The sequence below is a fragment of the Bombus terrestris genome, chromosome 16 (assembly GCF_910591885.1).
Source record: "Bombus terrestris chromosome 16, iyBomTerr1.2, whole genome shotgun sequence".
Classification (NCBI taxonomy): Eukaryota; Metazoa; Arthropoda; class Insecta; order Hymenoptera; family Apidae; genus Bombus; species Bombus terrestris.
Window position 1 is genome coordinate 4551189 of NC_063284.1, and position 24254 is coordinate 4575442.

General features: G+C 36.2%; 2 protein-coding genes and 1 long non-coding RNA gene across 12 annotated transcripts in view; 1 reads left to right on the forward strand and 2 right to left on the reverse strand.

The window, feature by feature from the left end:
* Window positions 1-2044, reverse strand: part of LOC100651185 (alpha-mannosidase 2) — a 167767-nt gene extending 165723 nt beyond the window's left edge. Inside the window, exon 1 of the mRNA XM_012319571.3 lies at window positions 1514-2044. The gene's annotated coding sequence lies outside the window, so the exon portion shown is untranslated. The remainder of the gene's footprint in view (window positions 1-1513) is intronic.
* A 1978-nt stretch (window positions 2045-4022) lies between these two features.
* LOC110120207 overlaps window positions 4023-24254 on the forward strand; it is a 76344-nt gene continuing 56112 nt past the window's right edge. The window contains exons 1-2 of one of the 2 annotated variants that reach the window (XR_002308855.2): window positions 4023-4161; window positions 5365-5494. This is a non-coding gene — a long non-coding RNA (uncharacterized LOC110120207). Of the gene's footprint in view, window positions 4162-5333; window positions 5495-24254 lie in introns of both variants that reach the window. The other variant, XR_007226834.1, reaches the window with a different exon arrangement.
* Window positions 10891-24254, reverse strand: part of LOC100650947 (aquaporin) — a 54854-nt gene continuing 41490 nt past the window's right edge. For 7 of the 9 annotated variants that reach the window (XM_048413356.1, XM_048413360.1, XM_048413358.1 and 4 more), the window contains 4 exons: window positions 16526-16713; window positions 15990-16133; window positions 13887-14342; window positions 10891-11490 (listed from right to left, as the gene is read on the reverse strand). In XM_048413356.1, coding sequence (XP_048269313.1) covers window positions 11485-11490; window positions 13887-14342; window positions 15990-16133; window positions 16526-16713 — 794 coding nt within the window. In that variant the 3' untranslated portion in view covers window positions 10891-11484. Of the gene's footprint in view, window positions 11491-13886; window positions 14343-15989; window positions 16134-16525; window positions 16714-18149; window positions 18466-19016; window positions 19354-24254 lie in introns of those variants that run through there. The other 2 variants (XM_048413365.1, XM_012319569.3) reach the window with 2 other exon arrangements.

Here is a 24254-nt window from a genome sequence, read left to right on the forward strand (position 1 = left end):
TAATACCGTGGCGTCTTTGATCTCGTCGCGCTAATAACTTGTCAGAAAAGTTAATTAATAGCAAAGCCTCGAGGAGACCGGGCCAAGCGAGCAAGCAAAGATGATTGACTTCGTTACACATCCCTCTGTTAGACCGGAGATGAACTTCCGCTTTTCCTCGCCATCGTCTCCACGGCAATCCTCTGCCTCTGCTTATCGTCCTCTCTAATTCACCTGGCAATTCACACCCTGTTCTCGCGACGACAAGAAGGCCACGTCTTTTCCAATCTTCTGTTCGAATATTATTGAGAAACGTAATACGCTAAATGCGTTTAAGCTGCGTGAACAAACACGAATGGAATTTCAATCAAGTCTTTGTAACTGGGCTGCGTCAATTACTGTTATTGTACTTCTGCATCTTACCACTGTGCAGCCACCAAATCGTTCGTTTATGGTAATCTCTATGTTTTTCGTGTTTTAGATTAAAGAAAAAGATTTGTACAGAATGATGGATCTTTATAATGGAAATAAAATTTGGTTAAAATAAATGAAACTTATTATATACATTAGAGAGATATTTTATGTAATCGGATTTGTTGGATCGCAGTATGTGAAATGTTATTTCTATGGAGTTTCGATTTAATGGGCTCGCACTACTCGTTTTGTTGTAGATAAAAAAACAAATTTACTGTATTGTACGTGCAACGAATGCACTATTCATGCAGTGCGTATAGAAATATAGAAATATTAAATACGAAAAATGACCATGTCAAAAATTCAAAGATTAAAACATTTAATCCTTCCATTCGTTGATTTCAATTTTTTCAAACATTTTTCATGTAATTTTCATCTAATAAATAAGTAAGCCGAAAGAGCAATTTTTAATTCTAACGCAATTTCGTTTATAAATCTGAAAATGGTAGAATTAATTAATGTTATTCGGAGACGTTGTATACATACGTTCATTTAGAAATTAGTTTAACCAAACGTCGTGTCAAGGAAAACACAATTTACAAGATTAAAGTTGATACTTTATACGAGTCAACACAATGTAACTTGGTACTGTTCGAATCGGATTAGAATCAAAATATCTCGCGATAGAATAAAAACATAGAAACATCGATACACTAACACGTTGATCGTCACGGTCGTCGCTGGTGACCCATATTGTTACATTTTATAGGACAATTAAGATAAGAGAACAGATTTTTACAAATGCCAATTACTTCGATAGCGTTACCAGAAAAAGGCATACAAATAGAATAGAATATTCTACAAAAATTAAACGTTATAGTGTGCTATGTTTCAATCTATTGCAACTTTTAGAACAAAGTATGTAAATTCGCGTGGCAGTCAACGTGTTAATACCATGCACGCAAAAAAATCTTTCGAAACGATCACCCCGCGACCGGAGGAGGGAAACACTGATGAGAGAGAAAGAGAAAGAGCGTCGAATACGCAGCGTCTAGGCACGCGAGCATTGGACGCCACGAGGAGCGTCCTTAACAAAATTAAGCTTTAAGTATTCACTTACCGAAATGCAGAAAGACTCCAGGCGTGGTAGCGTCATTCGTGAATCGCCTCCTTCGAGACCAAACGTGTCCCTCAAAGTCACAAACTTCTCTGACGAGCACTCGCGAACAATATACGACGACAAACACTACGTAAAACGATGATGTGACACTGTATCTCGCGACAGACTCACTAAAGAAAAGTACGGTCGCACGAAGCGGCACGCGGATGTGACAGGAGTGAACATAACCTTACAACCGGTGTCACGAAGTACGTACGTCGGAAGTACGGAGAGGAAGAGAACGCGAGAACGAACTACGAGTAGCATCAAGGAGACGGCGACCGTGAAACGATTCTTCAGTCCTCCAAAAGGTTCGAGGTCCCGACGAAAAGACACGAGTTGGTTTATCGCTATGGAAAAACTGGATGCCACTCGCCTTCCACTCTGTGCGTCACAGGAACACGGGTATAGCAAGGACACCGTACCACGAGGCTTCCCGACACAATATCCGCAATCCGCGGAAGGACTGTCGTCCGACCGCGTTCACCCGCGCCCCTCCATCGACCACCGACCGGGAGAGGGAAGCCAGGTAGGACCACAGAGAGGGAGAAACGACGAGGCTTTCAGTGTTGGAGACTGCGCGGGAACGAGGAAGAAGGACGAATGCACGGCGCCATTCGATTCAGGGTAGGAGAAAGTGAGAAGAATGCCATCAGACAGGAACGTACGTACCGAAGGGCGTGGGGTTCCTGGAAGTAAGAAAGAAATTGATTTTTTATCATTAGACTAGAGATGTTTATGGAAATTCATATTTTTATAAATATGACTAAGGAAATGGAACCTAGATAGAAAATTGCTCTATCTATTAAATAGATTTTACACGGTATAGAGATTTTATTTTAGAGAGAATTATTAGATTTTACTGTACAGGGTACTATACGTTGTACATATATATTTATGTAAATTATGAACGTTCTGTGCATTTTTGCATTCTCAAATTTCCTATAAATTCATAGTCTATTATTTTTGTTGGTAATTGTCGTTGTAAAGTCTTTCGAATTATTTTTGTTTGGTTTATTTAACTTTACTGTATAATTGTTTGTTATATATTCATTGTATTGACTGTAGATAGGATACTGTAATTTTAAAATTTTTAAATGTAAAATTTAGTCAGTTTAATCATTTTATTGAAATAATTGTTCAAGTTCGATATACTTTCAGTACCTATTTTCTTGTATTTTTCTAATTACAGATTTACAGGTTATAATGTCGTAAAACTTCGTTTAAAACGTAATAATACGAAATTGACCAAGACTGGTTATATCTTAGAAATATAAAAGCATCGATAATTATATCTTTTAAAATAGAACATTTTTAACCAAACTAAGAATCGTTCGAGTCGATACATTTCTCTTTTGTTGTTGCATAACTTTATTAATTTCAATTTTGTAGAGAAATAATATTCTTACTATTTCAAGGCTACTTGAGCATTAGTTATATTCATAAAATACGTAATACGTTTTAAAAGAAGTAAAATATGTCTCTTTAAGAATATCACTAAACCAATAAAAAGAATAAATTGAAATCTTCCAACCGACAATTCACTAAGGAGAATAATTTTTGTACGATTTGAAAATGCATGGATGAAATTTTATCGGAGAGTGACATTTATTACGTAAACATTTATGTAATAGCAATTTACATTTCAAATGTCTCACTGTTTTTGCATCTGCAAATCTGTTTTTGCAAATGTCTCGTATTACAGTTATTTACATACAACAATCGTTTATTAGAAAGATATATAATTGTCAAAGCTTAGTATACCTTCGTTTCTTTCCTTACATCTTTCCAATGCTCATGGTGTACAGGTTACACATTCAGAATACTGTAAAACTTCGTCGTATGTTCGAACCTGTAGTTAACTATACTTTCATGCGTTACTTTCTTTTTAATAATAAGAGTACACTCGAAGAAAACGGAACATGTTCCAGATACCAAACTCTTCCATTCTTTTTTGCATGCAACGTACCACGTACGGAACTATTCGAAACTTCGAAACTGCTAACCGGAAGTGCATACGTCGGTTACCGCCAAAACTAATAATAAGATACGTGATTGAATCCTATTGGTCATTTGCCCTTTACGAATTATCTAAAAGCCAATCAGAAATTAGTTCTGAAAATCTAACGAAAATTACACGAATACGTATTACCGTTTCTTATATTCTGTTATTCTTTTAAAAATAAACGGAACATTAAAAACTGTTTTTAACTCCGAACGATCCGTTCTAGAAAAAAAGTATTTATTTACAACCAATGAAATCAGAGGACCAGTGTTATTCGATAGCACGTTAGAGTCATATATGGAGTTTACAGTGGGTTGATTGCGTGAAATTCCGATAAATATTTCTTTCTCGGACGTTTAATAGCGTCACGCCTGTTCACGGTCAGGTTAGCCTACCGGCGCGCGCTTACGGGCGAGGGGTCGGGCGGGATCCGGGGAGATCGACCACTGAGTCAAACGACCGGTCGAGTTTGCGCAGTGGACAAAGCATAACCGCAGTACAAACTTTTTCCATGTTCGAAGGGGCAAGTAACGCGGCTCGTAACTGCGGTAGGTAGGATTCTGAAAGGACTACAGTGAGATCCTATGCGAAGAATTCCTAAAAGGTACGGTTCACTCCATCTATAGTTCCTCCCTTGCCAAATATTCCATGTATTTCCAACACTTTATACGTACTAGAGTTTACAAGACCGGAGTTGAGATTGAATTGGTCCAGGTTAGATTCGATCTGGATCTAGATTAACACTATGATTCAATAATAACGAAGATAAGATAATCTCTTTGTTTTATAGTATATTTTTATGTATTGAAATTAATTTACTATAATAATATATTACAAATAATATACGAATTAAATTTTGTATCATTTAATACTACTTTGATGCGACTACAATAATTTGATACCATGAAAATGAAATGTAGAAGCTAATAAAAAAATGCTTCATTGGAAGTTAGGAATATCTGAAAATATATTTTAGTGGCATTGTATGTCTTTCTACTCCTTTAAACGAGAATGAGCTATGAATATCTCACCTGTTTATTTTACATAAGATCCTCTTGCACAATATTCTACCAATTAACAGTATTAGCCAATTAATAAATTACAAGTTATGGAATACAAACTTCTTTTTTACAACTGCACATTTTCACATGAAGTAGAATAATCAGTTGATATGTAAGATATAAAACTAACAAATACAACTTTATTTATTTTATTACCAAGTTTGTTATGCGAAAGAAGTTATTAATACTGATAGCTTGTGATTTGTAATTTGTAAAATTCCCCATATATGCAGATTTTTGTGCGAATTTATATTTTTAAATAACTGATGCAACAAATGAAATTTAACAGCAAGTAGAAATTTATTTCATTCGCCGAATATTATAGTATATAGTATACTTTGAAAATTTTGTACATTTTTGCATATTATGCATTTTTGTAATTTTACAATTTCAAATTCCTTATAAATACATAAAAATCAGTAGTTTAATAATTAAATAATGACATTAATTAATTGTACAAGATGGACCAATGGTGAAGTTAGCGAAGTTAACACGTACAGTAGTGTACATACCTGTGAGATTCGATACCTCGCCGTTCGCGTCGCATCTTTCGATTATCGAACGAATAGTTTCGCACGTTACGCGTTCTTTGACGAATCCGTTGAAATCAAGCGTGATTTGAGTCTGATTTTCGATAAATACGTGATACGTTAGATTGAAATGTGCGATGCCGACGGTGTGTCATAAGTTGTAATAACGTGTATTGTGTGTGCAGTTAATAATGATCGCCTTGTCCATTGTATCAGGATTTGTTTACTCGCCAAAGCACGTTACTCGTTCAACTGTTGAGCGTCGAAGGTGCAACAAATCATTTTCGTTTGAATTACGAAGCTGCTGACGTTCATTGGAATGCCGATAAAAAGAGTTACGAGATCCGTGAGTTTTTTATCAATTCATATATTATATATACATTATTAATTCACACGCACGATAGATACTTGTTTTATATCGGAAATCGTATTGGTGGATGATTTTTTTTAAGCGTTTGCATCAACGTATTTCAAGCTGTTACAGATTTTATCATAGCATTTTATTACAGCAATATAATACATTTAAGATGATATTCTAACAATTTCAAAAGTATAGAAATATTGATAAATGTATATTACGTCTGGTATATGCATAGTTTCGCTGTACACGATAGCTATAATTGATATAACTGGCAGCCATTTTGTTAAAATTTCATTCCTATGCTAAAAGATAATAGACTTGAATTTATACGTAATAAAATCTTAGTTGAAATTTGCACATTAGCGAAATTGTGATTATTAGTCGTTTCAATTAAAAAGGAATGCAAGATTGATATAATAATTATTTTTTTAAATACGTTTTTAAAATTTTTAAGAGAAGGAAAGTAATGACCTTAGAAAGAAACTAACCTTGAGAAAAAATCATCCGCCGGAGAATAATTGGTAATAATAACTTCTATCTCGTGCTATATATAGAACGATTAATGCAAACAGATCACATGGTCAACCTTGATCAAGAGTTACAGCCTCGTTGCAGTTCGTTCACCTTGTTTGCGGTTATCTATACACCAAGTGTTTCCAATGATCATTTTTCATACCAATATAGATCCGCAGACATCTGATCAAATCACTACCAATCATATTGCACGAATAATTTGTAATTTGAATCAACTGTAAATAATCGAGTAGAGTCTCACTGTATTGTCTCAATTTTATGAAAGAAATCCGTGAACACGACGACGGCTGTAATTCAAAACCAAGATTCAAATAAACACCATACTCATACGTGTAAATGTCGAATTTGACTAAATTTAAATGAAAAATGTAAGTCAAGTGTTCACGTAGTATTCGTATTAAATGAAGTATTTTAAAAATATTTAAGCCGTGTATTAATAATACAACTACTGGTGTTTTTTACTATAAGGTCCTATTATTCGTATTAAAATGATAATATTCTATTTTTAATATGTTCTTTGTCGTACATTGTATTTTGTACTAATTTTTTGTATTAAGTGCCGACGGTAACGTTTTTTTATTGCTACTAAAATTACAATATTCTACTTTTTTATCATATTTTTTTTATCAAATATCGATGTTTTTATTGCAAACTGTAAAGTTGCTGTATTGGTATTAAAATTACAACATTTTATCGTATTTTTTTACCACATATCGTCTTTTTTATGTCAACAGTAAGACTTTTATTTTCTAATTATATTGCTTTAGCTATTTTACTTATTAACATTGGATTATTTGTAAATCCATATATGTACCGTTATTCGAAGGATTTCTATTTGATAATTAACCATATAAGGCACATGTCCGTCGCGTAAGCGTACAGAGGCAAGACTGCAGATGTTGGAAAAAGGAAAAAAAGGAAAAAAAGAAAGGAGATTTTCACCCGTGTATGAAAAGCACATCGGCACGGCCTCGAAGAATTAGAGCAGTCGCGTGATTTTCCGTACAATTGGCTCCGCGTGCGGCATATCGATATCGAACGGGTTCGTTACGCTTTCTAAGTAGGCCCGTACTCGAATATTTTTCCTGGAAAATGCTAGATTGCCTCCACAATGGGCAATTACACGCGTTCGTAAGCCTTTCCGATTACGGACGTTCGAACGCGTCCCACTCGCATTTCCCTTTGTCCTCGTCTCCCATTCGCCTTTTGTACGAACGCACGGCCAATTAGACGAAGACTCGTCATCGATTTAGCTCACGTTCGACCCTCCAAAACCGAAGAGAGTCATTCTTTATTATTCCAGCTTTTTCGAATTTTTTAACTTTTAGTTAGATCCAGATTAGTTATCGATCTCTCTCTCACCCTCTCTCTCTTTCTCTCTCTTTCGGTCCTCGAAGAGTAGAGTATTATTTACAGGGATTTCAATTTTTAGCAATTCGTACTTTTGAACTTTCGATCGGATTACGATTAGTCGGCTGTTTCATTTTTGTTCGTAATTTGGATGTTCCAGAAAAAAAAAAAAAATACAACAGACAATTGTTTTTGGCGATACGAATTTTTCCTCAGAAACCAGAGAATCATTTTTGGTGATAGTAAATGTTAGTAACCCGAATTCCCAATTAGGTCACGATTCGTTCACGATTTCTCCTGAAACTTAAAAAAATGATTTCCAGCGATTCGAATCTGCAAAATGCAATTGGCATGTTGAAAATTGCTTGGATTATTATTTTCGTGAAAATTTACTATTAATCTTATTCTTATTAATATTAACTTTGGGGTAACACCTTATACAGGGTGGTTTAATAATCACACACAGTGGTGGACGAAAAGGAGTTTAAAGGGTACACTAAAGAAGATTGCACAATTTTACAAAACTGAATTATATTAGGTAATTGTTAAAAGCAACGAATATATAATGTAATATACAGAATAAATTAGAATAAACAGTGTTTCTAAATAGTAGACGTATTTCTAAATAAAAATCCGAATGTTTAACGTGTTTCACGTTAAAAAAAAAGTCTTGATGTGAAATTAACAGTAGTTAGAATCGTTCGGGACACTCTTTAAAATGATACTTTTAAATAGCCCGGTTCAACGTTTTGCTGATAAAAAAAATAATTGGACGTTCCGAACAAACCATAACGTGTTACCTGTATAAATTTCGAAATGAAAATGTGAGATGAATTAAGGGAGATAAGATGTCGGATGTTTGTGTACGACGTGGTTGTCTATCGGTTCCATGGGGGAATGGCATATTGACACAGGTAGGTAACGGAATTACAGGATCGCACATACGTTAAGATGACACAATCAAGACTGATAACGTTAAGTAAACGAGGATATTAATGGAGGCGCAAACGTTACCTCGCAAACAAAATGGGGTTCGCTTTTATCTGTCTTTATGGCTACCATAACTCTCCTCCGAATCACTCTGTACATTCCTATAAATCAATGTCCAACCGTTTAAATTTAAACCGATCGTTCCACTGTATAAAAATCACATACTTTACATCAATGTAAAACTATCCGTGCAAATGTATGCGATATATGCGATGAACAGTCTAATTATTTCGTGTTAATAATTATCGTATAAATGTAAAGGAAAATTGAAGAGAAAAATGCAAGATATATATCGTGTTTAAATATATAGTTTCTGTACTATATAGCTGGCCGACTGACATATACAGAGTTGTTCATAAAATATATTGCAGAGATAGCAAAATATACTGTACAATTGATACAACCAATAGGATTAATATTTGAGTGGAGGTTTAGTTTGGATTTTAATTCCGGATTGCTGCACTATGAATTATTAATGCAATTTCCACGTAATACATCAATACTACAGTTTGCAAACACAAAAGAATATGTTAATATAGCAATGTAATATTACGATGATTGAATGTAATGTGTACAAAAATAATAATTAATGTATATTGTATATATAGAATAATGATTAAAATATCAGAAACAGACAATGATATACATAGCCAGGAAAATAATTGCAAGGCAAGTGATTAACGAAAGTTCAAACATATCGAAGCATCGTCGTATTTTAGCCCTCGGAAGCTGCCATCAAATCGTTATCGTGGATGACGTTTCAGTCTTGTACAGTAGAATCGATAAAGTCGAAGAAATATGCTTAATACAGATGAGAGGTAAAAGCTTGCAGTTGCAAAAAATAAAACTTCACTCATAGCAACCTTCGAAGATCAGCATTCGAACTGTACGAAAAAAACTGTAGAACGTGCAACGTCGAGAAATAGCCCTAAATACGTCGATAGCGATATTGGCGTGTGTCTGGCATAAAATTCTTGGAACTATAGATGGAGACCGCGAGCTTTAGTTTTTTATCGCGCGTCGCGTCGAGAAATTTGAGCTGACAAATATTTGCTTCACTGCTCGCTGTAATTATTTTCGTCTTAGACGGTCATTATATCGTATGCAGGTGTACGTGTCTGCGAAGGAATCGTGAGAAATAAGAAACGGCGAAGAAAAGGGAGCATTAAGGAACAGATTGAAAGTTGAATTATTGAGTCGACGCTTGCTATGTAAATCATAGGAAAACGTTACTTCGCTCTGTTCGCCAACAGTCTGATGTAGTTTTCCCATTTTCTTACGCGGAAACACATTTGTTTCTTTGCCGGGTCCTCGTCTAATTTTCTGACTCCGTTGTAACAAGCTACGTCGCCCATGGGAAACCAGCCCCGTAGAGATCCCTTCGCTCCGTCTGGCTATTCACTCGAACCGTAATTTTATGCTAATTGAATAACGAACGATGACTGTTTATAAATGAAGATTTCAAAATTCTCTTGAGTGAATAGCGGCCCTGAGTTATGGAAATTTGTGTTAGGATTGATTAGTCGTCGAGACTGACTTTGACTTTGCGGATAAATTAATTCGAAATAAGATTGACTTTCTCCAACGGGACTTGTCAGTTATTAAATTTATTATCATTAATTTTATTATTGGATCGTTTAACATTTGTTATTAATTTTATTACTAGTATTAAGTTGAGACTTGAAGATTCTTTTATTTTTATCTATGGAGTTTGAGATTAGGAACGATTAATGTTTCCGGTTGTTTTATGAACAAGCTAATTAGCCAGTCAGTTTTTGTATTTTTTTTTTTATTACAATTTATGGTTATTTTGCGGTTGGATGACTTGAGATTACGATTGATTAGTTAATTATGGCTCGGTAGCTACAAATTATGGCTTCTAATTATTGCTTCCAGTAAATACCTTTGCAGATATAATTTTAGTCTTATGAATAAATTAAGTAACGATCAATTGTTGGTTATCGTAAAAATAATTCTTGATCTTTCCTGTTTGTTTCAAACGGTACAGGCTTTTATCTAACAGTCATCGCCGCCGATGAATTCATTCTATCGAACTTGTTTCATGTACGACGTGATTTGTGTGTTTCGTTTTCGAATGGAACCTCAAGGTCGTAATGAGTAATGGAGAGGAATTTTCCCGGTCGATCGTGGGCCAATTGTCTCGGTAAATAACTTTTCGCGCAATGTTTTCAAAGCTTATGCTCTGTATCTCAGAATCTCAGATTATAATTAAAAAGCTTGTTATATCATTAATAAAAGAAATCCAATTATAAGAGCTAGATTTTTTATTCCTACGCTCGCCTGGCGCCTGAAGACAGGCCACCATCAACGCACCGCTGAGACACGGTTCTCGGTACTACAGGAGATTTTAACATTTTTATTCAAAATTTCCTAAATATATAAATATATATTCTTATTCGACAATTCTTCAAAGATGTGAAGAAGAAAGAAACGAATTTCTCTCAAGCAGAAGGTAATGGGGAAAGGTTGATGAATAAATTCCAAGCTCACTTTTATCCGACTATATTTTTCCATCGTCACGAGTAAATACACCTATAAAAAATATAACAATTATATACAACGACAATTGGCGAATTGAAATCGCCTATGAAGCAGCAAGCAACACAGTTATGCTGCGCGAACATATACTACCGGAGTATTCGAAAGAAAAAAAATAAAAAAGACAACAACAACGAGATGCATGTTCCCGGCATCGGTTCCGATCAAACAGCCACCATATTGTGCACGGTGAATCATCGAATCGTAAAATGGCGGAATACCGTCGTTCCCGGGATGCACATAACCTATGCGCTGTATATCGTTTCCCTAACAAGATAACGTTGCCGCGTGTGAACAATACTTCGCAGACAACGGATGATCTCTCTGATGAGCAGTCTTGCGATTTCCTGGATCGTTCGAATTCTATACGATCGAGAAAAACGGAGGTACAAAAGATCCTAGATGGCGCGATGTACGATCCGGTAGATCCGTTCGATCCATTCGAATCCTCCATTGAACGCTTAATCTCTCGTGGTTTCTTGAAGATAGTGCCGATCGACCCGTACCCTCGACGTTTCCGATTGGCCCTCTTCAGTTTTGTATCACGGCTAGAAAGAGAAAACGAATCGATCAATCTTGATAGATCATTGCCCGATAGAACGCGGATTTTTATAGAAATTTATATTGTTCTGCATATCGTTCGAAGAATGGATTGTGCCAGTTGTTTTATTTGCTACGTATAATAACTATAGTACGATATTTTATTTTTTTTAACGTACAATTTTTATTTATATATCTTTGCTTTGTTCGCATCACTCCGTGTACGTTTGTGCCTTTAGATTTATCATAAATTTAAAGGTACAAAAGTCAGCAGAATGTACGCGATATACGTAAAATATGTAAAATACTCCAAAGTGGAATACTCGTCGCAATCTTTAATAAGCGAGGCAAATTACTACACAGCTTCGGTTGCTTTAATTCTTTAGTTGGTTTTCTTAATCCCTTGATAAGATTCGATAATTCTCTGATTGTTCGCGATAGTCCGTTGATGCTACTGACGGAAGGATTGTATCGAGATGGATAAACTTTTATCTTTTATAAGTGATATTTGAGCAAGAGATTAAGTTAGGTTTATGTACATATATCGACTTGTGAAGTTGCCCGAAGATAATGCCTACCTGTGATAACATTTTAAACAACGCTTCAGAGAACATACCCTTTCTATTTTTAGGCATTAAGATCTTTAGGATTTCCTTGTAGTATTTTAGAAAATTTCCTGCCTACTTGCAATTTCAATCTAAATTCAACATAGAGGATCAAACTATTTTTTGTATAAATTAAAATCAGCAAGATGTTGAAGCTGACGCGTCAACTCTGTAGATCTGTTACATCAAACGATTTCTTGGATCATCTCGCATCAGAGGACAGAAATGTGTTTCTCTTGATTAAAGTCAGGGTACTCAGAATTACGTGAATCTCTCTATCCCTTGCCTTGCAGATGCTTAGCCTTTTCGCTTATTTTTTAATCTTCCCAATCGTCCAGATTCCTATTACCAAGAATATCTTCAATCTCTTCACGAACGTACTAGGACAGGCGTTGGATCTTCTGATACCAAAGTTCTCAGAAAGCTCGAAGAATTTTCGTAATAAATCGAAGTGGCGAGTTCAACGTTGATACTTGATTTTACCGGCTCTCTTTTCACATCGTCCTACTACCTCAGATGACTAGTCAGTAATTCAATCAAAAAAAAGAAAAAAATCTAAAAGGGAAGCACTGCGACGAACGAAAGAAATTTCGAGCAGAAGCTCGTAAGTTTAGCTGACTATGTACGTCATGTAAACGCGATGCATGCCGTGCATCGAGATTTTTCGCGATGCGGATTATCTTGTAAGGGCTGGTCGTAAAGGTCGGCGATAAATCGTCGTTGGCGAGGAAGTTTGGTGAAACTGGTTTTACGACGCGGTGAGATTTAACGTTCTCGGTTTACCGTCGATGGGAACCCTAACCGTGGATCTGGGCAAAGCCGTTCTTCGGACGACGTATCGTTTAACTTCTTATCCTGTGCGCCACGCTGTTGCAAGAATATTCTGAATCAGATTTAAGTCACTTTCCTGCAAACTGTCCTAGTTACAGCCTGATGGCTTTCGGAAGAGGAATCTAGAGACTGACGTCTGTCGTCACCAGACTGCGGGGCTACTCACAACAGTTCATGAAGGTATTTCAACACTTACAATTGGGAACTTTCTCGTATTATACAAGGTGTCCTGTTATTCACAGTATAAATGAGAAGGAAATGATTGTACATTAATTGTACGTGGTGTAAAAATGATTGTAAAAATAAGTCGAAGATACAGGATCAGTTCTTTTCATTTATAAAATATAAAATTGTATGTGTTATATAAAAGGGGCGAGAGATACGTACGTAATGTGAATGTAACGTGTGGGAGGAATTAAAGAGAAAATGTTCATTGTAACGAACTGCGATCAGCTGGAAATATTAGAAGATAGATGCCAGAGCAGAATGTGAACGAGCTTACCAAGTCAACGAAGAGTTAAATATTTTCAGTGACACGAGTGCTGATAAAATTGAGCGACAGATACTACTGCACTGTGTACCAAGTGTACACAGAGTGAAAAAGAGAATTCTTAACAAAGTAAACTTTGATACGAAGCCTGTAAATAGTTAAAAGTAGAATATTCAGAAAAGTAGATGGTGGTCAGCTGGAAATATTGAAAAATGAATGACGCACCATAAGCTGATACTAATGTACCAAGTTTACAAGGAATCGAAAAGAGAATCTTCCATCTAAAATGCACTCTGATCGGCTTAAATTAAAGATAAAAGGAAAATTCAAAAATGGAGAAGATACAAAAATAGCGTACAATAGATTATATACCAGCTTACAAAGAGTTAAAGGAAGGAATTAAAGAGAGAAAAATACGGACCCTGAATAGCTGAAAGAATTAAGAAATACTTATGTAACACAAAGGTAACGAGCATACCTCCGTCTTCTGAATGTTGACGCTGTTGAGCGCGACAGCTTCAGCGGCGCACTCATCCTGCGTGTTGTTCTTCACGCCGAAGATAGTTTTGTACATGAAGGACGATAAAAGGGCGCCACCAATGGGGCCGAACCAGTAGATCCAGTGATGTGACCACTGATTGTTCCAGAGCGCTGGTGCCAATGACCTGGCCGGGTTCATGCTGCAGCCTGTGTAAGGTCCGAACGCGAGCGCAAGAGCAGCGACCGTCAGGCCGAATCTGATTGGCACCGAGTCGGTGTTTTTCACGTTTCTACTGTCCCAGACGGCGCACGCGACCAGCATCAGTATAGCGGTGGAAATGCCTTCGAGCAACAGGCCCTGGATCGCAGATAGCTCCGAGTGTAGATCGGTCACGCAAAACATGTCCGCCTCGCTGAGGGTCTTGCTCGTCAGGTTATCTGTTGGAGTCACCACCTGCAACACCAGTTCCAGTTTTGGTTCGATATTTGCTTGCTACATCCAGATTTTCATAGAAATGGGAAATTAATACAGGATTGGTAATAAGGAATATGATGATATGGTTAGGATTAGTTGAGATTGCTATATCTATATATTTGTATATTATCTATCTGTGTAGTTTTGATAATGCATGTCAAGATTACTTGAAGAACAATGAATAATTGCAGTTGGTTAGGGGTGATTGATATTGGTGTGATGAACTATTCACTTTTAGTGCTTTGGCAATGTGTGGAAATTAAATGAAGGTTGATGCATTGGTTGGAATTGACTTGGGTTGATATACTATATACTAGATCTTGTTAGAATTGATATTGTGGATGATTCAATTCCAGTTTGGATTGTTGAAGATTACTCGAATAGTTATGATTGTTTGATATTGGTATGATGAATTATTCAATTCTAGTCCTTTGGCAATGTACGAAAGGATTAATTGAAGGTTGATGCATTGGTTGGAATTGACTTGAGTTGATATACTCAATTGATATTGTCGATGATTCAATTCCAGTCTGGGTTGTTGAAGATTATTCAAATAGCTATGATTGTTTGATATTGGCATCATAAACTATTCAAGTCTAATATTTTGGCAATGTGTGGAAGAACTAATCAAAGGTTGATGCATTGGTTACAATTGATTTGAGTTGATATAGTACCTATTGAAGTTGGTTAGAATGGACATGGTGGATGATTCAATCCCAGTTTGGATTGTTCAAGATCAATGAAATGGTTATGATTGATATTGGTATCATAAACTATTCGAGTCTAGGATTAATCAAAGATTAATGCAATGGTTGAAATTAATTCGGACTAACATGATGCATAATAATGACTGTATTTAAAAATAATCAAACAAATCTAACGAAGACACAACCTAAATAAGAAAAAAACGTTTGTAAACGTTGTTATTACAGGTATTCGTTTTCAAATAGAGCTTGACCACGGTATACACAGATAGCGTGATATCATGACTAGTTATCGTTCCATAAATGAATGTAATAGAAGGTCTTGAACTCGATAAACGAATACATGTCGAGGTTGCGATTATATACTGGCCTCTTTTCGAAATTGCGTTAAAATCATTCTCTTGTACGTTTCACGTATTTTTCAAAGATTTACAGCCTGATTCATACATGATAATAATATTCCATGTATTATTATGTTATTATTAAGCGATATCCATCTTGCGAGCAATCTTGAAGGTTAAGATTGATGTGCCAAGTGATTTGTTTTAACAATGTGCTTAAACAAAACCTGGTTTATCGGCTTGCACGATGCAATGAGTAAAAAGTCCACATATTCTCCAAATTTGCTCTTGCAGAATTGCCTGTTACGATGAGAAAATATTCTGCCTCGAAACAGGTACAGGTCGTTTCATTTTACAACGTAACGCGAACTTGATCTGCCCAAAATATTTTAGAAAGTACGTGTACCCATAAAATTTAATTACAGAAAAGTACCAATAGCTTTTTAGATGACGAATTTTTCAAGTTATCCTGTTAAAAGCGTGGCCTTAAAGAATTCAACATCACAGTTTATCCGTTTCGGTGCACGATCAATATAAATAGAGGATGACCAAGGTTGTGAATGAATTACGAAAGTACGAACCTTCAGCATGCCGAACCCCAGGATTCCGCCGACTATCTGGGACAACAGGTACACCAATCCTTCGGGAATAGTCTTCTTCCCGAGCACTACCGATCCCACCGTGATGGCAGGGTTAATGTGAGCATCGCTGATGTGGCCAATAGACTGAAAGAACCAAACGAATTTTAGCTTCGAATTATTCAATAGCCACGAATGATCGATTCATATAGACGTTTAGGAACATGGCAAAATAATTTACAAATGCAATAGAACCTATTTGTATTTCTACTACGATTAATTCAAATTTGAGTCTTGTCTAGAAATTTATTTCTTTATGATAATAGAAATTCTAACCTTGATCCAAAAGACAAGAGCTAACATACGTTATGAATAGGCTGTTTGGTTTTAAAATACATAGTGTAACTGTACAGTGTGATAGACATATAAAATAAGAATCAAAGTATAGCGTATAATTTGGATCATCAGATATAACAAAATCAACGAGAGAATAAATATGTGTAAATGAAATCGAATTGCCAAAATTGATGGATACCAACTTGAATCACAATCATCACAGCAAGGCCAAAGGTCAAAGAAATTTGAAGTGGAGTGGGTTCAGAGCCCAGGCCTCCAACGCATCCCATGCAGCCAACGAACAGCAATATAGAGGTGCCAATCGTCTCGGCCAAAATTATCAACACGGTTTTCTTCATGGCGCCTTCGCCGTGCATCAGCTTCTTAAAACCTGCAACATGAAACACACTGTAGATGATCTGTAACTTCTTAGATAATATCAATCGTCAATGGTTCTTCCCATTCTCCTATTTAACTAGAATGTTAATGAAAATAGTGGAGGAAATATTTTTACTTTGATACGAAACTTTTTAGCTTAATAGCTACAGGTAGTTTCATTTTATTATCCACGGCATGGACTTAGTTCTTTCCATTCTTTTATTTAACCAGAATGTTAATGAAGATGCTGTAACCTCGAAAAAATATTTTTGCTTTGACGCGGAACTTGTTAGGTTAATAGCTACAGGCAGTTTCATTTTATTATCCACCGCATGGAACTAGTTCTTTCCATCCTCTTATTTAACCAGAATGTTAATGAAGATGCTGTAACCTCGAGTAAATATTCTTACTTTGACGCGTAACTTGTTACAGGTGGCTACAGGTGGTACCATTTTGTTGTCCATACATGGACCTACGTTTTTTCAATAAATTTTATTATAAAGTATCCCGCAAAATACCCCCGAAGAAACTCTAGGAAAGCAATTTTCAAATCGAAATTCAGGGATCCGATTAATTAGAATCTTTAAATAAATTTGAGTAGAACTCGTAATCGAGATATGCGTCAGCCTCGGTAACTTTTCATCGTATGAAAATGTTTCTTCTCGTTCCACTCGTCAGACTCGTGACAGACATTTTCCACGACGTCGGCGACATTTATCATGTATAGAAAACACGCCAAACGAGCGTTCGTAATGGTGTTCTCGAGACCCGAGTCTCGACAGGTGTCGACAAGGACAGAGACGTTCCCGTCGTGGTGGTCGCTCTCTCAACGAGCGAGACAGGCAGTGATAAAGGTGAAATATTAATAAACCTATTTTTCTTCCGTCTAACCAGTACAAGATGTTCGAGGGTCCAAAAACTAGTGAATTATAAATTCCTCGGCTTTTCATGGTATTCTCAAAACGAAACACTTTCACCAAAGCACAGATATTTCGCAGAAAAACGGGAATAGCTAATAGACGACGTCGTTGTATTTGTCGCGTTTTACCTCTTCCTTTTATTCGCTAATTTTTCAACCTTTAAGATTTTCTAATTCTGAATTTCTTGATCTTCTAATTTCTCTCAAAAATTCTCTCTTTCAATGTTCTTCGACTTTTATCTGAAACATTTGTCGCCAGGTAATATTTTTACGATCTTGAATGTTTCGTCGTATATTACGAAAGAATCGTCACTGACGTACGATACGCGTTCTTTCCCTCGTTTACGTATTTACGCACGATGTATACAAATACATAAAATGTACATATATAAAAACATATATAAAAACATAAACGAGATGAAGTAAGAGACGAAGAAATGAGAAATGACCTAGATGGAGATTTTCACGACGAATGAAGAACTTGTTTCTTTTTTATCATCGATGTATGTAGATACGAGTGATAATCTTACCGCACTTGCAAACCATTGCGTCGATATTACACAGCACGCGTACACGGAACCACTTGCACCGATGAAATAAGTAGTCTGAACGATAGTTATCTACGCCGGTCTCGTCCAACGAAATACGACGTATACGTTGGTACAATGATGTTGACAGTTGATTAGCCACTATACACGACGCAGCGCGAAACTGGCTCAGCCGAGTGATAGCCCAGTGTAAATACACTTACACTGCGCGATGCCATTCAAACGCAAATATTGCACCTGTTTGATCGGTATTTTTGGAAGAGTTCAATATCTATGGTAAAACATCCTTGTGTACATTTACGTGGATATTTCTCTTTTTTCTCTCTTTTTTTTCCTTTTTTTTTTTTTTTTTTTTTTTTGAAACGCTCTGTAGGTGGATTTTATGCATTATCTTCGTATATATACATAGAAGATGGAAAAGAAAGGATACCATCGATTTAACTATTTTTAGTAAAACTACAAAACGTTTTTTCAGTCAAATATACGGATATTAATCTTTTATCGGTGGGACTTGTATTTTGAAACGCCTTTGAACTTTATTCTGCGTCGAAAATCATTATTTTTCATATTTTCAGTATTCTTTATCGTTTCTAATAAAACGATGAAACGACGGCTGAACTATCTATGTGCGTTAACCTTCTGGCGAATGGGACTTTGTTTTTGAAACACCTTCGTATTTTATCATGTACTGCCTACTTCCGGTAGATCTTTTCGATATCTTCGACGGAACCGTAGTAGCTTTTAGTCTGTCCATGTTTGTATCAACAGTCGAGCGAGTAATACGAACCTTTTTAACGAATTTTTTACGGATAATATTTCGTAAACCGATATCGCCGATGGAATGTTTACCTTCGCAAAGAAAAAAAAAGCAACGACGTAGTATGTCACTGTTTGTATCATTTATGATCCCTATTGGGACCAAGATGATGGCCAGATACGATTTCCCTTGAAATTTCTTAGAATTGATCGTAAATTTGTTTTTACTAGCTGGTGCACGACGAAAGAGTGTAGAATTTCAATGACGGAGCACAGTTTGCACGTCACTCAGGAATTACACTCGTGCAACGATAGATCGAGACGAGGATCGATCGTAAATCAGGACGTCACCTTGCCACACGCAAGCAGGTCGTACACTCGCGTTTACAGAGATAACGTCAGAACCCGGGAAGATCGAGTCGCGTAAAAGATCACTCAGCACCGTCTACCGGAGTTGTTCCTTTAGTTGTGCGAGTTTCGTAACGCAATTGAAACCGCAATATCAAACACTTCCGTTACGTTAATACAGGGCTCTTCACAGTTTCTGCTTTAATTAGAGTTAATTAAATTCGAATAAATGAGTTTTCTGCAGTAGTATTAACCTCTGCAGTGGAAGATTTTATCTTGGAGGTTAGGAATTTGACAAGCGAGGATTTCAGGTGTTTAATTGTACAAATTGGAAATAAATTTAGACGAGGAAGTTTTCTAGAGTAGATATTATTAATTAATTTCTTTATGGGAGTACTTGTTTTAGAGGTTAGGAAATATGATATCGAAAAAAATGGCGGCCCGCAGAAAAAATTAAAGACAAACTTTTGAGATTAAAAAGTGCAAAATAATATTAATAAATATCGTATATTGTGCAAATACAGGATAATATACTTAAGGTTATAGATAGTTATTCCAGCGTTAATGGTTGTTTCTACGTTAAAAGGAGTCTAATTTTTATTTAAAAAATGTCATGAACGATTAACAGCACTGTGTGTGATTTCGATTGAAAAAGGTATGATTTCAGAAATTTCGGACTTTAATAAAAAAATTATTAAGAGATTTTCTCAGGGCAAGCGAAGAAGGATAAAGTTTATTTTTAGATAAAAATAATTTGTTTTCAAATACCGAATTTTCTATATATAGATTTATTAATAAACTGTTTACGCGTTAAGAAATGCCACGTATCTATCAGCAATTATCACTTGACTACAGAATATTTCAAAATTTATGCTATCAATTCCTTTCACGTAATATTTTCTACGATATGCAAGTTGTTCCGAAACTCACAAACTCGCGAAAAGAAACCTTAACCAGAATTTTCGAAGTTTGAGGAAAGCGACGAAAGAAAATGCTAAAAATAATCGTTAAACCACTACAGAGCGTTTCAAAATAACTAAATCTACATCTTCCAAACTCGATCAATCCAACACTTTCTTTCCATTTCAAATTATAACTATTACCAACTTACTGCTAATTCTCGATACTTTTATACAGGGCGTTTCAAATCAAAAGATTGTTAAGTACACGCGAACATAACCTTACAGTTAATTACGAATCTCTTCGCATATACATTTCTAGATGATATTACAGCGTCGAATGGATTTTGAAAAAAAGAAAAGAGGCGCGCTTTTTTCGCCGAAACACGCGGTTACTTGTATTTTCGTCCGCTGGTCCGCGAATCCGCTCTTCTAGTCCGTGAATGCCGGCAAAGTAATCAGAGTGCACGTTCATCGGAAGAGTGCACGGTGATTGATGTGCCTCGTCGGCATCGCTATCGACCCGTCCCGATGAAAATATCTGTACCCGTGGAAATTGGATCCATACAAAATAATGCCCATACAGGTGGTTCCACGATCCGTTATCTGCAATTACCGAAAATTCCTGGCAACGCCAAAGGGAAACAATATCCGCGTTATCGACCGAACTTTAAGTTCACCTGGTGAATTTTCATGAATTTCCCAAATTTCGCGTCAATTTCTAAACTTTGAAAATTTAATTCTTTCGTGCTACATAGTCGGTTCGAATTTCCGAAATTCGGTTTAATGTTCGTTTCTATGCCAATTTTCAAGTCTCGAAAATTTAACATCGTTACGCCGATCGCTTCGTCTCGGACCGATTTTCAAAAATTCACCGCTCCTTCCATTTTTACGTTGATTCGTAAATTTCGCAAATTTAATCTCTTTCATCACGTTTCGCGTGAATTGGGGCTCGCTTCGATCGAATTTTCGAAGCTTTGCTCCTGCGTGTGATTCTACCCCAATTTTTAATACTTTGCAAATTTAATGATCATTTGCGCTAGTCGACTCGCTTCGGCCGAGTTTCCGCTACTTAACATCGGTAATTCTTCCCACGCGAATTTACAAAATCTTTATGGACATTGTGAAGCAAATTCACGTGTCCGATTAATTCTCTTACAATAATCCAGCTATAATTTGGGTAATTGCGCTTTGTTTATGTGGCAGGTGTAAGATAAACGTTCGAACGTTCATTATAGTTGCTGATTTTCATTTACGAACCAGGGTAATTAGAATAATTGTAACCGTTTCGTAATCATCGTAGTTAATTTGTAGTTACATAAACGCGATAATTTTGAGGAATTTGAAAACGCTGGAATTTTTTCGTCGTAATCGAATTACGTTAGCGGATTATATTGTACGCTTTTCTAAAAATATCTTATCTGAAATGTTTTTATCGTAAACGATAGACGTACGTAAGAAAAAAAAGAGAATACAAGTTGAATTTCAAAATTCATTCGTTTTAATCTCTCTCTATTAATTTTTTTATCATGCTCATTCTGTATCACGACAGCACTATAAAAATTCGTAAATTGATAACTGATATTTTTCACCCTGTGTATATTTATATTCACATAATCTAGAATTTCAGTTCATGTTGTAAGATTGTAATACTATCACAGATAAGTACGGTGAAGATTAGTAATCGCAACTTAATTAGTAACGAGAACAACATTACGATCTATTAGAGGCATAGAAAAACATGTACAGTGTATCTTTCTTTTTCAAAAGGATACGAATGAGATATTTTAGAAAGGGATAATTGAATTTTAAAACAGACATCGTGCAACGATGCGTTTCGCCGCTTTTACGCCAGTGAACAGGTAATTGCGATTCGCTGGATACATCGTAATTGCGTGTAATTTATGCCAGTCGCATTGTTCAGCTCTCTCACTAGCGACACTAGCGCCACTTCGACATTTTCCCCCCTTCGCCGCCATAAATATTCTTCCTTACCTAACCTAATCTAACCTAACCTCCTCCAGTTTCGAAAATACTAATCCCTATCAATGCGAAAGTTCACAAAATTTCCATGCGATCTTTCTTCATAAGTTGACACGATTGATAAGGAAAGACACGAACTTTGAAGTCGATTCGACTCGACTCGAGTGCTGCCTTATCTTCGAACACTTTGTCGAGAACCACTTGTGTCTTTTTCTCTCGTAGATCGTACAGATTATCCCATTCTTTCGATAAATAATCATTTATTGCTGTAGATTCGCGATATCGGAATTTTTGTCTGCCTGGATCGGCCCAGAATTCTCCTTTTATCATTGTTCTTGTTATTATTACTATTAAAGTTGTTTATTTTTTATTAACGGGGTAAATGCTTCGGTAGAAAGATACGACGCGGGGAAAAATAAATCGCACGCGCAAATATATGCAAAACAAGGAAAATAAAAAGGGAACGATATACACGGAGGTTCGAAAGTCGAGATGAATATGAAAACTAAAGTGTACGTTTTAGGCAGCGTCTTAAGGACGACAAGGATGAAGAAGAAGGACACCATATGGTGTACAGTGTTAGCAAGGTGAGCTAACACGGTTAGAATAGCCATAGATGGTAGGATGCCGTAATTTGTCGTAGATTCTTCCATAACTTTTACCTCCCTATATATTTTTCCGAATTTTCGATCGACTACGGGTTTCTCAAAATTTTCGTTTCATTGTAGACTCTTCGAAAGTTCTCGATCGACTACAGATATTGCAGGAGTCTCCGCGAAGTTGGAAATTTTTTTTTTTAATTCTCGTCTCATCGCAGATCTCACAATTTGCCAATTAAAACTTCCACCTCCCCGAGCTTCGTAACTTCTTAATAAAAACAGAAGATGAAGGAACGCTGGAAAGTAGAAGAACCATTTCATAAACTCTGCATTGTCTCGTGACGCGGCAAAGATTCTCAATGCCTCGAGAATTGTTGTTTAATAATAACAATGGTCATCAGAACAAACTACAAAGTCTACCGAGATAGCGAGGAAAGTAATTATAGACTCGTCGTCGGAACGTTTCTGCGATTACCATACATTTCCATTCTAATCTTAAAAAAAAAAAAGAAAAAAAAAGAAAAAAAGAAGCCGCGCAGAGAAAGGAAATCCGACGACCCAATTCCAATTAAGCAAACAAAGATCTTCCAGCAACATTCCAGTCGATCGTCCATTGAATAAACGTTTTTAGAGAGTGTCCTCGGGCAGTGTAGCCAACCGACAATCGGCTAATTCTATGGAATCGGCATCGAGACATTATGCGGCAATTAGTCGGTATAATCTGCCTATTAGGGGGATAAGCGGCGTCAGATATAACGCAGATCGTGTTCGAATTGACTAATGGCTCGTGTCAGCTCGGCCAGTCTGGCCAACCTAAGTCCACCTCCTTTGTTCCGCGTTCCAGCCACGTTTCAGGCCGATTCTCATCGATTTTCGATCACCTCAACATTTTACATATATACAGTGACTTAAGGAAAAGAATGTATTCGGACATATCTTTCTTAGGAATATATTATGTGCGTTACGTCAAGCATTTTAGAATTTCATTAACATTGTAACGAGAGTCGACTATCATAATTGCATTTGTGAAGTTTCTTGTACAATTATCTTGATAGAGTTTGAAACGAAGTTGAGAATATGTTACAGAAATTACAAGATATTTAGCGCAAGCATTTACTTTGACAATATTGCGAAAGTATTTGACCGGTTTGAATAACCGAATATAAATAAAACTATTATATCATTTCCAGCACTAAATATATACGTTCACGATTACCATTACTACTCGCGCTATATTCTAATTTCTATACTGAGTGTTTTCAGAAAACATACAGCTTGTTAATTTACATTCAAATCGATGCTAAATGATTTATCGACATATAGACACTTAGTCACAGTACAAACAAAGTTAAAAACTAACTGGAATATAACGACAGCTTAAATCAAACGTAGCCAAAATAATGAAAAAATCACGATATAATTGGAAATACGCTTGTACAAATTACAATGGCCAACAAAAGTGCTTGAACGCTTTTCCCGATGAGTACGTTGTTCGTAGACCG